This window comes from Galleria mellonella, unplaced genomic scaffold (assembly GCF_026898425.1).
Source record: "Galleria mellonella isolate WM207_F2 unplaced genomic scaffold, CSIRO_AGI_GalMel_v1 utg158, whole genome shotgun sequence".
NCBI lineage: Eukaryota > Metazoa > Arthropoda > Insecta > Lepidoptera > Pyralidae > Galleria > Galleria mellonella.
Genome location: NW_026442003.1, coordinates 470993 through 484873, shown reverse-complemented (window position 1 = coordinate 484873; position 13881 = coordinate 470993). Strand labels below are relative to the sequence as shown.

The 13881-nt window shown below is 37.6% G+C and overlaps 1 protein-coding gene across 1 annotated transcript; it reads left to right on the top strand.

Moving 5' to 3' along the window:
* The first annotated feature begins 552 nt into the window (after window positions 1-552).
* Window positions 553-12320, top strand: LOC113519247 (ruvB-like 2). Its single transcript, XM_026904306.3, is given in 13 exon segments — window positions 553-710; window positions 854-1040; window positions 1800-1916; window positions 3025-3106; window positions 3254-3377; window positions 3379-3417; window positions 4063-4159; window positions 5187-5318; window positions 6407-6519; window positions 7741-7961; window positions 8468-8606; window positions 9219-9336; window positions 11133-12320. Coding segments are annotated over 13 exon segments (1407 nt in total). The 5' UTR covers window positions 553-704; the 3' UTR covers window positions 11165-12320.
* The last annotated feature ends 1561 nt before the right edge of the window (window positions 12321-13881 follow it).

The following is a 13881-nucleotide window of genomic DNA, read 5'->3' as shown; positions in this document are numbered from 1 at the left end:
TTTTAAAATATGAAAATTGTTTTTCAACTTACTCCTTTGGAAACCTTAGTCCTAGCGGGAACAGCCAGTACGCTCATGTTTCGTTGCTGTATCACATTTTTGCTCATCTGAGCGCTGTTTCTAAGAATATTCCTGATGGCCAGCATTTTGGTTTAGTTGAAAAATTCACTTTGCAATAATAGGACAGCCCAAAATGCGATAAAAATGATAAATCGATATGGGGATGCCATGTATGGACAAACAAACGTCAGTTAAAAATCTGGAAGATTGTATTACCAGGTAGAAAATTAAGGAACACTAATTTTATGACTTGCTAAATGAAAGAAATTTTTGTGTGCGAAACTGAAAATTATCATATATATATTATATTATATTATATAATTATATAAGAGAAGAAGATTTTTGTTTTTTATAAACAGCAATATATACATGTATTATTATAAAGGTCGTATTAATCAAGTGAACCAAAAAATCATACTATGAATTCTAAGCTTATAAATATTTTTGTTGCTTTATCTATGCCAAACTGTATAATCTGTGATTATTTTTTGCGACCCGAACGAATGAAACTTTATCGTACAAGTGTGTTTTGTGTATATTGTATTGTGTTTGTTCATTCTATATTATCGTATAAACTTAGTGCCTTTTGCAATTTATTAAAATATTTTATTTACCCATCAAATTCAACTAAATAAATATTTGAAATGGCTGTAAGTATATCTTTATACGATTACTTAATGAAATTGTAAATATTTACTTGTATTCTTCAGTCGGTGTTTTGAGATATAACCTCACTTTTATTCCATTTCATTTAAAAATATTGATATTAAATTTATTTATTTTGAATTTTTAGTCGATAGCGGCAGCTCAAGTGCAAGAAGTGCGTTCTATAACACGAATAGAGAGAATTGGCGCTCATTCTCACATTCGAGGTTTAGGGCTAGATGACTCGCTTGAACCACGAGCTGTGTCTCAGGGCATGGTTGGCCAAAAGATGGCAAGAAAGGCCGCCGGGGTCATCTTACAGATGATTCGAGAAGGTTAGTATCGAATAAACATTGTTGCTATGGTAACAGATTTTTAATAACGATGCTAGTCTAATTTTTTTTAATAAATAGTAATAGACTTTGTATAAAAGTCGATTGCTTGGGTACCTCTGTCCCATTCGTGTTTTTACCGTGAAGCAGTTCTGTTTGCATGGCTGTGTTTCGGTTTGAAGGGTGGGATATGGTGTTAATTTACAGGGTACAGAGGAATAACATCTTGAGTCCTTAGGAATGGCAACACATGGGGGGTATCATGGACGAAACAGTATACTCTGTAATGTCCATGGTACTGCTCATGTCTATAGGCGACGGTTACCACTTAAAAAAAAAAAGAATAGTAACCACAATAGGTGAAAATAAAGTCAGGTCAGTTGGCCCCTCATGTCTTTTTAATGGTTGAAAATGGAATGGTAACCCCACCTGCGCTATGGGTATACGCTGGCAGAACAGTTAGTCCATGGTGGCTAATTCCACAAGAATTAACTATGATGATTTCCAAGAGAACCGCATGGAGACTATATTGCTAGCAAAGGGGCTGGTAGACCCTATTACTTACAATCCTTTCCCCCTTTGGTCCATCATGACTAATTCATCAGGCATTAAACACTATGGTTTCCAAAGCTACCATATCAATGTTGACCTAATAAAATACATTGCTAGTAATATTACATACAGTCACTTCCCTTAATGGAAACCGAACATCTGTGACATGCATGGTTGCATCACCTATTTTGAAAATTGAAATATTTACAGGCAAAATAGCTGGCCGAGCGGTTCTACTTGCCGGCCAGCCTGGTACAGGCAAGACGGCCATTGCCATGGGTCTCGCACAGGCCCTCGGTCCTGACACACCATTTACAAGCATGGCAGGTGAGGTTACCTAATACTAATTATGATTGACAAGATCTTTTAATCAGACATTAAAACCTAAAAGTAAGTCACAAACTCCCTTCATACATTCACACTTGTGAGTTTTGAAGGGACTAAGGGAACTTGTAAATGTAAATAGGACTCTATTTTCTGCGCTTAGCCTCTCATTTGGGCCATTCTGTATATGAAACTAAGGGAACTTAATTATTGAGGTATAGGCAGCGGCATCTCTATTAAAACATCACCAAAAGCTATTTTGAATTAAATCATACCGCCAAACATGATAAACACTGGCAAAATGCTTATGGAGAAGTTCAGCAGTGGACAATTAACAGCATATAGCAGGAAACATATAGCAGCATATAACAGATAGCAGGAAAAAGAAATGTTGGAAGGCAAAGAAAGAGATGGGCAGATGACATAAAAAAGACAGCAGGAAAAAACTGGACAAGTATTGCTATAGATAAGGAGAAGTGGAAAAAGATGGAGGAGGCTTTTACCCTTGGGGACCACTCAAGTGGATAAAAAGCTATAATAATAATTATTATTACTATGATAGGCTGCAATAACTGCTTACCATCAGGTAGGCTGTATGCTTGTTTGCCATTTATGTGCTATTAAAAAGAAATCCATTCACTTACATTTATAAGATTAGTAAAAAGATTTGGGAACTGTAATAGAGAAACGGGAATATGGAGAAGTAACTACATTAGAAAACTACATAAAGGAAACATGGTCTTGACATATGGGGAGGTCAAAGATATGACCTATAATAAAGCTGACTGGAAGAGAATGCATGAATTTGTTACATGATGACAGGAAACCAACTCTTAACCTGTGGAGCGATTGGCTCTAGGCTAGCACACTACACCCACTGCGTCACCGATTTTTTTAAATTACCAAACTTCGATTAGACATTATGGATAAATAGGTTTATTACCTACATAAATTAAATAAAAAAGACGCTGCAAATTCGAGTTATGCAACAGATGCTGTTGCATTAGCGCTGAGTACCACATTTTTGACCGGTACAGCCTATGATGCATAAATGCTCGAGGGTTTAAATGAAAAAAAAAATATATAATTTATATCACTGAAATTGTTTCAGGTTCTGAGATTTATTCACTAGAAATGAGCAAGACAGAAGCGCTAACACAAGCCATTAGAAAGTCAATCGGAATCAGAATTAAGTAAGTAAATACATTTATAATTTGTTTATATACAACTTATATATTTATATATCTTGATTTAAAAATTATTTAAACCAGTTTTTTATTTTATCCATCACAAAGAAACATACAAAAAAATCAGATCTGTAATCCAATGTCCCTTTCCAGAGAGGAATCGGAGATAATCGAGGGCGAAGTGGTGGAGGTGGTGGTGGAGCGCGCGGCGGGCGGCGGCGGCGCCCGCGTGGGCCGGCTCACCCTCAAGACCACCGACATGGAGACCAACTACGACATTGGGGGCCAAGATGATCGACTCGCTGCTCAAAGAGAAGGTAGTAATAACCAATAAATAGGACTCGGTATCAACTACGCCATCTAGTTGTAAACTAAGCAAAGCGTGTACTGTACATATTAGATAACTAACATATATTTACTTATCATCATATTGGCTGTCAACTGCTGTTAAAAATCTTCAAAGATTCCCTTACCTCCCATTTCAGATAAAAATTGACTTCTGACTTAACAAAAAAATACAATAGAATTTTTTTTTTTAAATTGGTGAGGGGGGGTTTATAGAAATATGTGACGATGCGTTAATTGGGATGGGAGGTAAGGCCAAAAATCTTCAATAACTGCCTTACCTAATACTTGGAACAGGGGGGGGGGGGAGAAGAGATTGTTAATAATAGAGTCTAACATCCCCATTGCTAGCAATATACCCTACAAGGTCGACCTCCACGCGGTTCCGCCTGGAAACCGTCACGATTAATTATTTTTTAATTCCTCACGATGGGCTAATTGACCTGTTTTCATACCCATCCATTATCTCTCACTGGTGTCCCGTGTATACCAATAGTGCAGGCGGGGTTACCGTTCCATTATCACCCATTAAAAAAATACTTGGAACATCCTCATTTGTGTTATGGTTCTACTCCCCATTCACAGCACTAGAGTCATGATAAAGAATAACTTGGCAGGTGCAAGCTGGTGACGTCATCACCATCGACAAGGCCACAGGCAAGATCAACAAGTTGGGCAGAAGCTTCGCGCGCGCCCGCGACTACGACGCCACCGGTATATATACATATTTGTATTAATATTATGAACAGAACAGATTTGATTGTCTGTATGTTTGTTTGTAACAGATAAATTTAATTTTCTGCTTGCATCACGATTGATTGGTAGAGAACGCCATTAGATGTTAAGTCTACCATATGTACCAGAGGGAGACTTTGTACAATAGTAGATTGCTTGGGTACCTCTGTCCCATTCGTGTTTCTATTGTGAAGCAGTTGCAACAAGCATAGCTGTGTTTCGGTTTAAAGGATACAGGGTACAGAGGAATAACATCTGAGTCCTCAGGAATGGCAATGGAAGAGGGTATCATGGGCGAAACAGTATACTCTGTTATGTCCACGGTACTGCTAATGTCTATAGGCGACGGTTACCACTTTCTATCAGGTGGGCCGTCAGCTTGTTTGCCATTCTAAGTTGTATAAAAAAAAATGTACAAGTACAGCACTTGCCTTACCCACTTAGCCCATGCACAGCCACTCTTTGGAATCAACTTCCAGCAGCAGTATTTCCGAACCGATACGACATCGTAACCGTTCAAGAAAGGAGCATATTCCTTTTTAAAAGGCCAACAGCACTCCTGTAATACCTTTGGTGTTGTGGGTGATCATGGGCGGCGGTAGTCGTATACCATCAGGTGAACCGTATGCTTGTTTATCCCCCTGTGTTATAAAAACTTTATATAAATGGGCACTAAAGTTTAAATGAGAGGGAGACTTTGTTCAAAAGTCGTTTGCTTGGGTAACTCTGAATGGTAATGGTAAACACGAATGGGAATTCGTGTTTCAACCGTGAAGCAGTTGTGTTTCGGTTTGAAGGGTGGGATGTGCAGTGAATTTACAGGGTACAGAAGAATAACACTTGAGTCCTCAGGAATGGCAACGCATGGGGGATATCATGGGCGAAACAGTATACTCTGTTATGTCCAAGGTACTGCTCATATCTAATTTATATCTGTATCTTCAACTCGAGCGAAGCCGGGGTGGAGTGCTATAAAAATGTTATAATTTCTTCGTTTTCCCATCAGGTCAGCAAGCACGCTTCGTGCAGTGTCCAGAGGGCGAGCTGCAGAAGCGTAAGGAAGTGGTACACACGGTCACCCTTCACGAAGTTGACGTCATCAACTCTAGAACGCACGGATTTCTGGCTTTGTTCTCTGGTAATGAAGGAATGATAACTCTTTATTCTTCCCTTCAATGAATGATACAGATTTTAAAAATCAACAATATGTATGTATGTATATATGTATAGGTACAGAGGAATAACACCTGAGTCCTCAGGAATGGCAACGCATAGGGGGTATCATGGACGAAACAGTATACTCTGTTATGTCCATGCTACTGCTCATGTCTATAGGCGACGGTTACCACTTTCCATCAGGTGGGCCGTTAGCTTGTTTGCCATTCTAAGTTGTATAAAAAAAAATGTATGTGTGTGTATGTGTAAGTATGTATGTATATATATGTATGTATGTATATATTTCATATATATTAGTATAACTACTTAATTTATTATTAATATAAGTAGTATTTATGTGTTATATGTGTATTTCTTATGTATTACTATGTATAATTATTTCAGTATGTTACTGTAATTACGTCATATATTTGTACTCATATATTCACCACATCTGCCCTTCATACGCTTTCTGTTCTCACTTAATGGTTAGCTGGTAGAGAATGCCGTATAGCATTAAGCTCGCCACTTGTACAAAGTTTTATTGTGCAATAAAGAATAAATAAATAAAATAAAATAAAAACAAGATAATGGGGCAACAATGGGCAATAACAAAATTTGTGTATGTTTATTAGTAGGTATTCTATTTACATTTACGCTAAGTTCATTTTTCTTTTTGCACCTTTCCTGCACTAGATGACCCGCTAGTCATTTTCTCTCAATGCGTTAGGTCAACTTGAAGAGATCCCCTTCAGAGATAAGTCCACGCTTGTTAACAAATTGTTAAACTGTTTTCAGTATCTTTTTTCTACAATAAATACAATGAAGAATATATGATAATAATAACCTCCTACAAAACTATTTTCTAAATAATTAATAATAATTAATCATGAATTAAGAAAAATAGGATTTGCTAACGATAGGGCCGTTAGACTCTATTCTTAACAATCCTTTTCCTTCTCAATCTATTATTCTGTATTATTAAAGTTACGCAGACGAAGTCGTGAGATGTATCTAGTCTTATGTAAAAATAATAAAGATTTATATTTATATATATCTCTTCATCATCAGGGGACACCGGTGAAATAAAGTCAGAAATCCGCGAGCAGATCAACAGCAAAGTAGCGGAGTGGCGCGAGGAGGGTAAAGCTGAGATGATACCGGGGGTGCTCTTCGTTGATGAGGTAAGACCTGCCAACTACCTCTCTATATATGTATTTTGTGACAGCATAAGGCAGGGAAGCACGAAATGGCAGGTAAGGCCGAGATTGTACAACAAATGCTGTTATTTGATGATGTAAGATCACTGGCAGCTAACTCTATGTACTTGTTTATATAGTTAGTGATAATATAAGGCAGGGTAACAAGAAATACTAGGTAAGTCCGAGATTGTCCCAGGAAGGCTGTTAATTAATGAGATAAGGTCACTGTTAGCCATCACTATGTATATGTAATTTGTGTAATGATAGGGCAGGGAAGCCTGAAATCGTAAAGCCAAGACTGTAGCAGTGGTATTGTTCGTCGATGAAGTAAGGTCACTGCCAGCTTCTCTGTATATGTAATTTGTGATACGATAAGGCAGAGATGATTAAAATGTAGATAAGGCCAAAATTTTTAAGGGGCACACCTAGTGTGACAACCTAAAAAAAGGCCATTTTTGGGAATTAAAAAAAAACTAGTGAATCCATCTACTTAAAATTTTGAGGGTATATTTATACATATTTTGAGAATACACAGTAAAATTTTTGAATTAAAATATTAAATATTTTTGAAATGACACGCGATCTCCGGCGGCGCCAAAAAAAAAAGGTCCTCCACTGCTGGAGTGATTGCAGCCTTCTCCGTTGATAAAACCTAAAAAAAAATTCTCGTTAAACTAAAACATATTGTCTGTACGATGACCCTCGGGCGAACAAAAAAATCAAAAATTGACAAAATGGCGGCATGTTGAAAAAAATAGTTAAATTTTTCCCAAAATTTTGGTCGTTTTTGACCTGCCTAAATTCGATTTTTGATCAGATCAAAAAACTGGAGGGTCATCGTATGGAGAACTATATAGAGGAGATGCAAAAAAAAATTGATAGCGATCGGATCATTTGTCTCCGAGTAATCACTCCAGCAAATTCGAAAAATGCTGTTTCGAGAAAAATGCGTTTAAAGATAAAATGATCGTTTTCACTGTTATAAATGGATTAAAATCATACTTACAGCTAATCTGCTATTCCAGGCCCATATAATTCACCTTCCTCTTCCTCAAAAAGTGCTGCTGTGTGTGTGCAGTGAAAGTTGAGCTGAAGAAGCTCAAGAAGAGGAAGAAAAAAATTCGATTTTTTGAAAATGTCACACTAGGTGTGCCCCTTAATGATGTTTTATAGGATATCTATAAAAAAATCTGTGTTCCCCAGGCCCACATGCTGGACATTGAATGCTTCTCGTTCCTTAACCGCGCGCTAGAGTCGGAAACTGCGCCCGTCGTGATCATGGCTACCAACCGCGGCATCACTCGCATCAGGGGCACCAACTACCGCAGCCCGCACGGCATACCCCTGGATCTGCTAGACCGCATGATCATAGTGCCAACCACGCCGTACTCTCACCAGGAACTGCGGGAGATACTCAATATCAGGTTAGTTGGTGGACTGGATTTCTATATTATTGGCCCGAACGATATATATTTATTCGTTTTTATATATAATTTTAGTATGTATGTATATCAATAATTACTAGTACCGCATTCGAATATTCTGACAGTTCCCTATGGTTGACTGGGAGAAAATGCTTTTAGCATTAAGTCCGCCATGTACACATATTTGTACTAATGAATAAATAAAATAAAAAAAAAATATATATTTTTTAATTGACGATAATCAAATGGTAACCCCAAAGTTCAGAGGAGCTTCCTCCCACGAACGTTCAGGTTGTGAAATGACCTTCCTGCCAAGGCTTTCCCTACAGATTACAGCATGGTATTCTTCAAAGAGGGCGTTTTAAGAGTCTGCCATGCTACGATATCCATTGTTTACCATCAGTCGGGCCGTATGCTTGTTTATCGCCATAATAGTGAACAAAACTTTTGCAGTCCACGCATACGAAGTAGCGAGCGGAAATTTAATAAACAATACATTTGTTTAGATGCGAGGAGGAAGACTGCCAAATGTCTGCGGATGCTCTCACGGTGCTGACGCGAGTTGCCACGGAAACCTCCCTGCGGTACGCCATCCAACTCATCACCACCGCGTCCCTCGTCGCCAGGAGGAGGAAAGCCACCGAAGTAAGTCTTTAATACTCGAATCTGATCTAACAGTTCCACTGCTAGCATTATACACTGCCAGGTCGACCTCTACACGGTTTCCTCTAGAAACCATCGTGATTAATTGTTCACTTGCAGAGATGATAGGTGAAGACGAACGAAGAAGCCTGAGATACCCAAGTAAACAACTTTTGTACTAAGTAGTCCTAGCTTAATCACCTGCGCTATCGTATGCACGGACGGGCCACTAGTGAGTGATGATAGGTGAGAATGATTGATTGCTTAAGTACTTCTGTCCCATTCGTGTTTCAACCGTGAAGCAGTTGTCTTTGTATGCCTGTGTTTCGGTTTGAAGGGTGGGATATGTCGTGAATTTACAGCGTACAGAGGAATAACACCTGAGTCCTCAGGAATGCCAACGCGTGGGGGGTATCATGGGCGAAACAGTATACTCTGTTATGTCCACGGTACTGCTCATGTGTATAGGCGACGGTTACCACTTTCCATCAGGTGGGCCATCAGCTTGTTTGCCATTCTAAGTTGTATAAAAAAAAAACTTACTAAAGCATGTTTTATTCTTTCTTTCGTGTTAAAAGCTCGTGGAAATGATTCTAAACATACTTTTTCTACCAGGTAAGCATGGAAGACGTGAAGAAGGTCTACTCCCTCTTCCTGGACGAGCACCGTTCGGAGCAGTTCCTCAAAGAGTACCAGGACGAGTTTATGTTTGACGACGGGGCCGGAGGTGATAGTAAGTATGTTTTCCAATCGACTTCAAAAAGGTAGAGTTCCTCAATTTGGTTGTATTTTTTTTTGTATTTGTTACTTAATAACTCTTTCAGTTGTAAACCGATTTGGACAATTCTTTTTCTATCTGAAATATTTTTGCAAGTTTTTAACTGTTTATATCAACGATTTTATATCAGCTTACCATAATCCTCTAACAGAAATAGATAAACTTAAATTGAAATATTATTAAATAGTTTTATATATATATATATATATATATATATATATATATATATATATATATATGTGTATAGATTGGTCCATTATAAATTTTATAAAAATGGATACAGTAGTTATCGGTTTAATAGTTACTGTGAATGTAATTAGAATTAAATTCTAATTCTATTTTTTATTTATTTAATACTTTATTGTACACACTAATTATACATAAAAATAACAGACAGCTGATCAAATGTACAAAGGCGAGCTTAACTCTAAAAGTGTTTCTACCGTGAAGCAGTTGTGTTTGCGTGGCTGTGTTTCGGTTTGAAGGGTGGGATATGGCGTGAATTTACTTGGTACAGAGGAATAACACCTGAGTCCTCAGGAATGGCAACGCATGGGGGTATCATGGGCGAAACAGTATACTCTGTTATGTCCATGGTACTGCTCATGTCTATAGGCGACGGTTACCACTTTCCATCAGGTGGGCCGTCAATTTGTTTGCTATTCTAAGTTGCATAAAAAAAGGCAATGTTTCTTTATTACAGTTTGTTATATTGTAATAAAATTGTAAGGATTTAAATAATAATACAATCTGTATTAATACGAATTAATGAAATTGTAAATAAATAATCGAGCCGCACCCAACCGTAGACAATCCAACGATAATGGGGGGAAAGGGATTGTTAGCTATGGAGTTTGACGGCCCCATTGCTAGCAATATGCCTTATAAGTCGACCTCCACGTGTTTCCCCCTGGAAACCATCGTGAACAATTCTTGTTGAATTCGTCACGATGGGCTAACTGACCTACTTCATCCTCATCTATCATCCTTCACTGTTGCCCCGCCGGTGTATACCGATAGCGCGGGTGGGGTTACCATTCCATTGTCATCCACTAAAAAAAAAATCCAATGATAATATTACAAATTAAAATCGATTAGTTTTTACTAATTTACTGATTGTCTGAAACTAAACGCAATTTTAAAAAACTACTTAAATTTTTTTTAATTAATAAACAAAAAATTGGCATACCTAATGGGTACGTAGTGGAAATATTTATTGCCTGAATACCTGAATGTGACAGAAAGTGATCTCTGACTACCCCTCGTCTAATGGTATCTGTTATTTATTTATTTAGAATATAATATCAAATGGAGGCGAATGTAATTGGACACATACACTGTATTTTATTTATATTTCTTATTATTATTATTTTTAATAAGGAATTTCGCGACTGACTCTTGGCCACAACAGAATATCAGTGTTTTGCTCTTTCAAGGGCAAAGCAATCAACTGAGTTGTGACCATTTTATGTTACTGTGGCACACGCATGAAGGAAGGGAAAGAAGGGAGATTGTTAGTTTATATATTTTGTTTTTTTTTTGTTTTGTGCTTTTTTATTTTCATTCTTTTATCTCTTTTACTGTGTATTATATGTATGTTTTTTTTTTTTTATTGTAACTTGTGTGCTGTAAGTAATGTAAATAAATTATTTATCCATCTATCTCTCTAGTTTCTGAGAAACCATCTCCCATCCTTACAAACTTCGTATCTGTAGAAAGATAAGTTGTAAGTACTTAGTTTTTTTTTTCAGATGCACCTCAGATGATGGAAGTGTCCCAGTAAATTCAGTATAAAGCTATGAATAAACTGAAGAACTAGTCGGCAGTATGTGTAAAGGTTAATGATAAAATGTCATTCCACTATTTTTTATATAAACCACGATAATTTTTAACAATTTCCAAACATTTTAGAAGTTTGGTTATGGCAGTATAAGAGGGACGTCTTTGTTTAAGATTAAATAAAGCTTATTGTCTACGATAACTATTATTTTAAATTTAGAATGTACAGTTTGAGTGTTTAATTCGAATTTGTTTTTTTTTTTGTGTATGTTTTACGGCTCTGGATACAGATCCTTATGAGCCTTTTCATTAACGTTCGAAATGTCGAATTTTGACGCACTGATATTGATATGTTGACACATTTTGACAGAATTGACGTTTGTAATCACATGTGTTTAGTACACTTGTCATTAATTTGTCCGGCTCGAAGGACCACATATGGTCAGGGTATGTAAAGAGTGGACTGTAATTTCTTGAACTGGTATAATTACTGGGTATATAACGTTCTTTTAGTCCGACAATCAATGTAGAGCACTAATTAAAAAAAAACACTACACCACCCAGGGGGAACCGCGTGGAGGTCGACCTGAAAAGGTATATTGCTAGTAATGGGGCTATTAGACCCCATTACTAACAATCCCTTTCCACCCATCCCCTTGAAGGGTTTTTTTAATGCATGATTAATGGAATGGTAGGCAGTAGGGCCTAACTGTATACGCTGGCGGGGCACCAGTGAGGGATGATAGGTGAATAATGATAAAAGCAGGTCAGTCAGCCCATCGTGATGAATACACTCATGGAACTCAGCATGATGGTTTCCAGGGGTAACCGCGTGGAGGTCGACCTGACAGGGGTATATTGCTAGCAACGGGACTGGTAGCCCGCATTACTAACGATCCCTTCCCCCCACCCTCTTGAAGGGTTTAGTCAATAGTTGCACAGTGATAGTCTATAAAACAGTATTTTTCCGAAACTAAGAGGTAGGTTTATAAAAATGACGCATCAGAATCTACCCCATTGACTTATTTGATTATTTGTACATTTTCTTATGACGAGTTTGAGACTCTCTGTGTACTCGAGATGTCAATATGTTTAAGTTAGTTATATGTTCTTGTTAAGATTATTTTTAATAAAAAAAAAATAAAAAAAATAAGTACAAAGTATTGTTTTATTTATGCAAATACTAGCTTTTGCCCGTGACTTCGTTAGCGTGACCGGATTGATAATGTCTCATGACATATAGTAAGTGTATACCAAATTTTACGAAGATCTGTTGCTTAAAGCCAAGATCAATACCTTAATGAATACCAGAGGGAGACTTTGTACAAAAGTCGTTTGCTTGCAGTTGTATTTGCATGGCTGTGTTTCGGTTTGAAGGGTGGGATATGGCGTGAATTTACTGGGTACAGAGGAATAACACCTGAGTCCTCAGGAATGGCAACGCATGGGAGGTACCATGGGCGAAATAGTGTAGTCTGTTATGTCCACGGTACTGCTCATGTCTATAGGCGACGGTTACCACTTTCCATCAGGTGGGCCGTCAGCTTGTTTGACATTCTAAGTAGTATAAAAAATACTACCTACAATGATTTACAAGGTGTTGAATATGGCAACACATATTTAACATAAAAAAAAAGAAATTGCAACATAATGTAATTATGTTCCTGGTAAATATTTTTTTATTATTATAAGAGGTGACATACGAATAAACTTTCAATTACTACGTTTATGGTTTTTCTATGGATGATAATAGAATGGTAACCCCGCCCGCGCTAATGGTATACACTGGCAGGGCACCAGCGAGGGATGAAAAGGCAGGTCAGTTAGTGATGAATATCCATCGTGATGAATACACCAGGGATTCAGCACCATTGTGTCTAGGAGAAACCACGTAGTGGTCGACCTGACAGGGTATATCGCTAGCAATTGGAACTGATAGTCCGCATTACTAACAATCCCTTTCCCCCCGTGCAGATGGGGTCGCCATTTCATTATTATAGCAACGACATGTGGTCCCAGTATAGAATAGACCACCCCTCCATTTCCCGTGGGTGTTGTAAGAGGCGATTAAGAGAACTGAATGGTCAAGGGATGGGCAGCAGCGTCCCTCTTAAAACACTACCAAAGCCATTTGAATCATCACCAAAGCCTAACTACGGATGCCAAACGTGGTAACTTTAGAGTCCATTATGAGGATATTTTTTCAAATACTTGCAACACTGAAAAATGGCGCCAATTCTTTATTTTATGGAACACTGTTTTAAAAAAAAGTGTCGGTTAATTTGACAGTTACCTGACTAAATATTGACCTGCTTTTGCCAGTGGATAACCCATCTATGTAATGTAAGTGGGTATCATAGCATGTCTTTCATTCGCTGTTGGGTTTAACCTACAAACTTAAACACTTAAAAACATGCATTAGACAAAAATCATCACGTTTGGTAAAATTAGAGTCCATTATGAGGATATTTTTTTCCAAAACTTGCAACACTGAAAAATGGCGCTAATTCTTTATTTTATGGAACACTGTTTAAAAAAAAAGAGTCGTTTAATTTGACAGTTACTTGACTAAATGTTGACCTGTTTTAACTACTAGATGCTCCATTTATATTATGTAAGTGGGTATCATAAACCGCGGGACATTTTATGGCTAGCGAACAAGATCTACAAAGTGATAGAGTAAGGCGGGTGAACACAGTATATGGGTCGATGTGCTGCGGA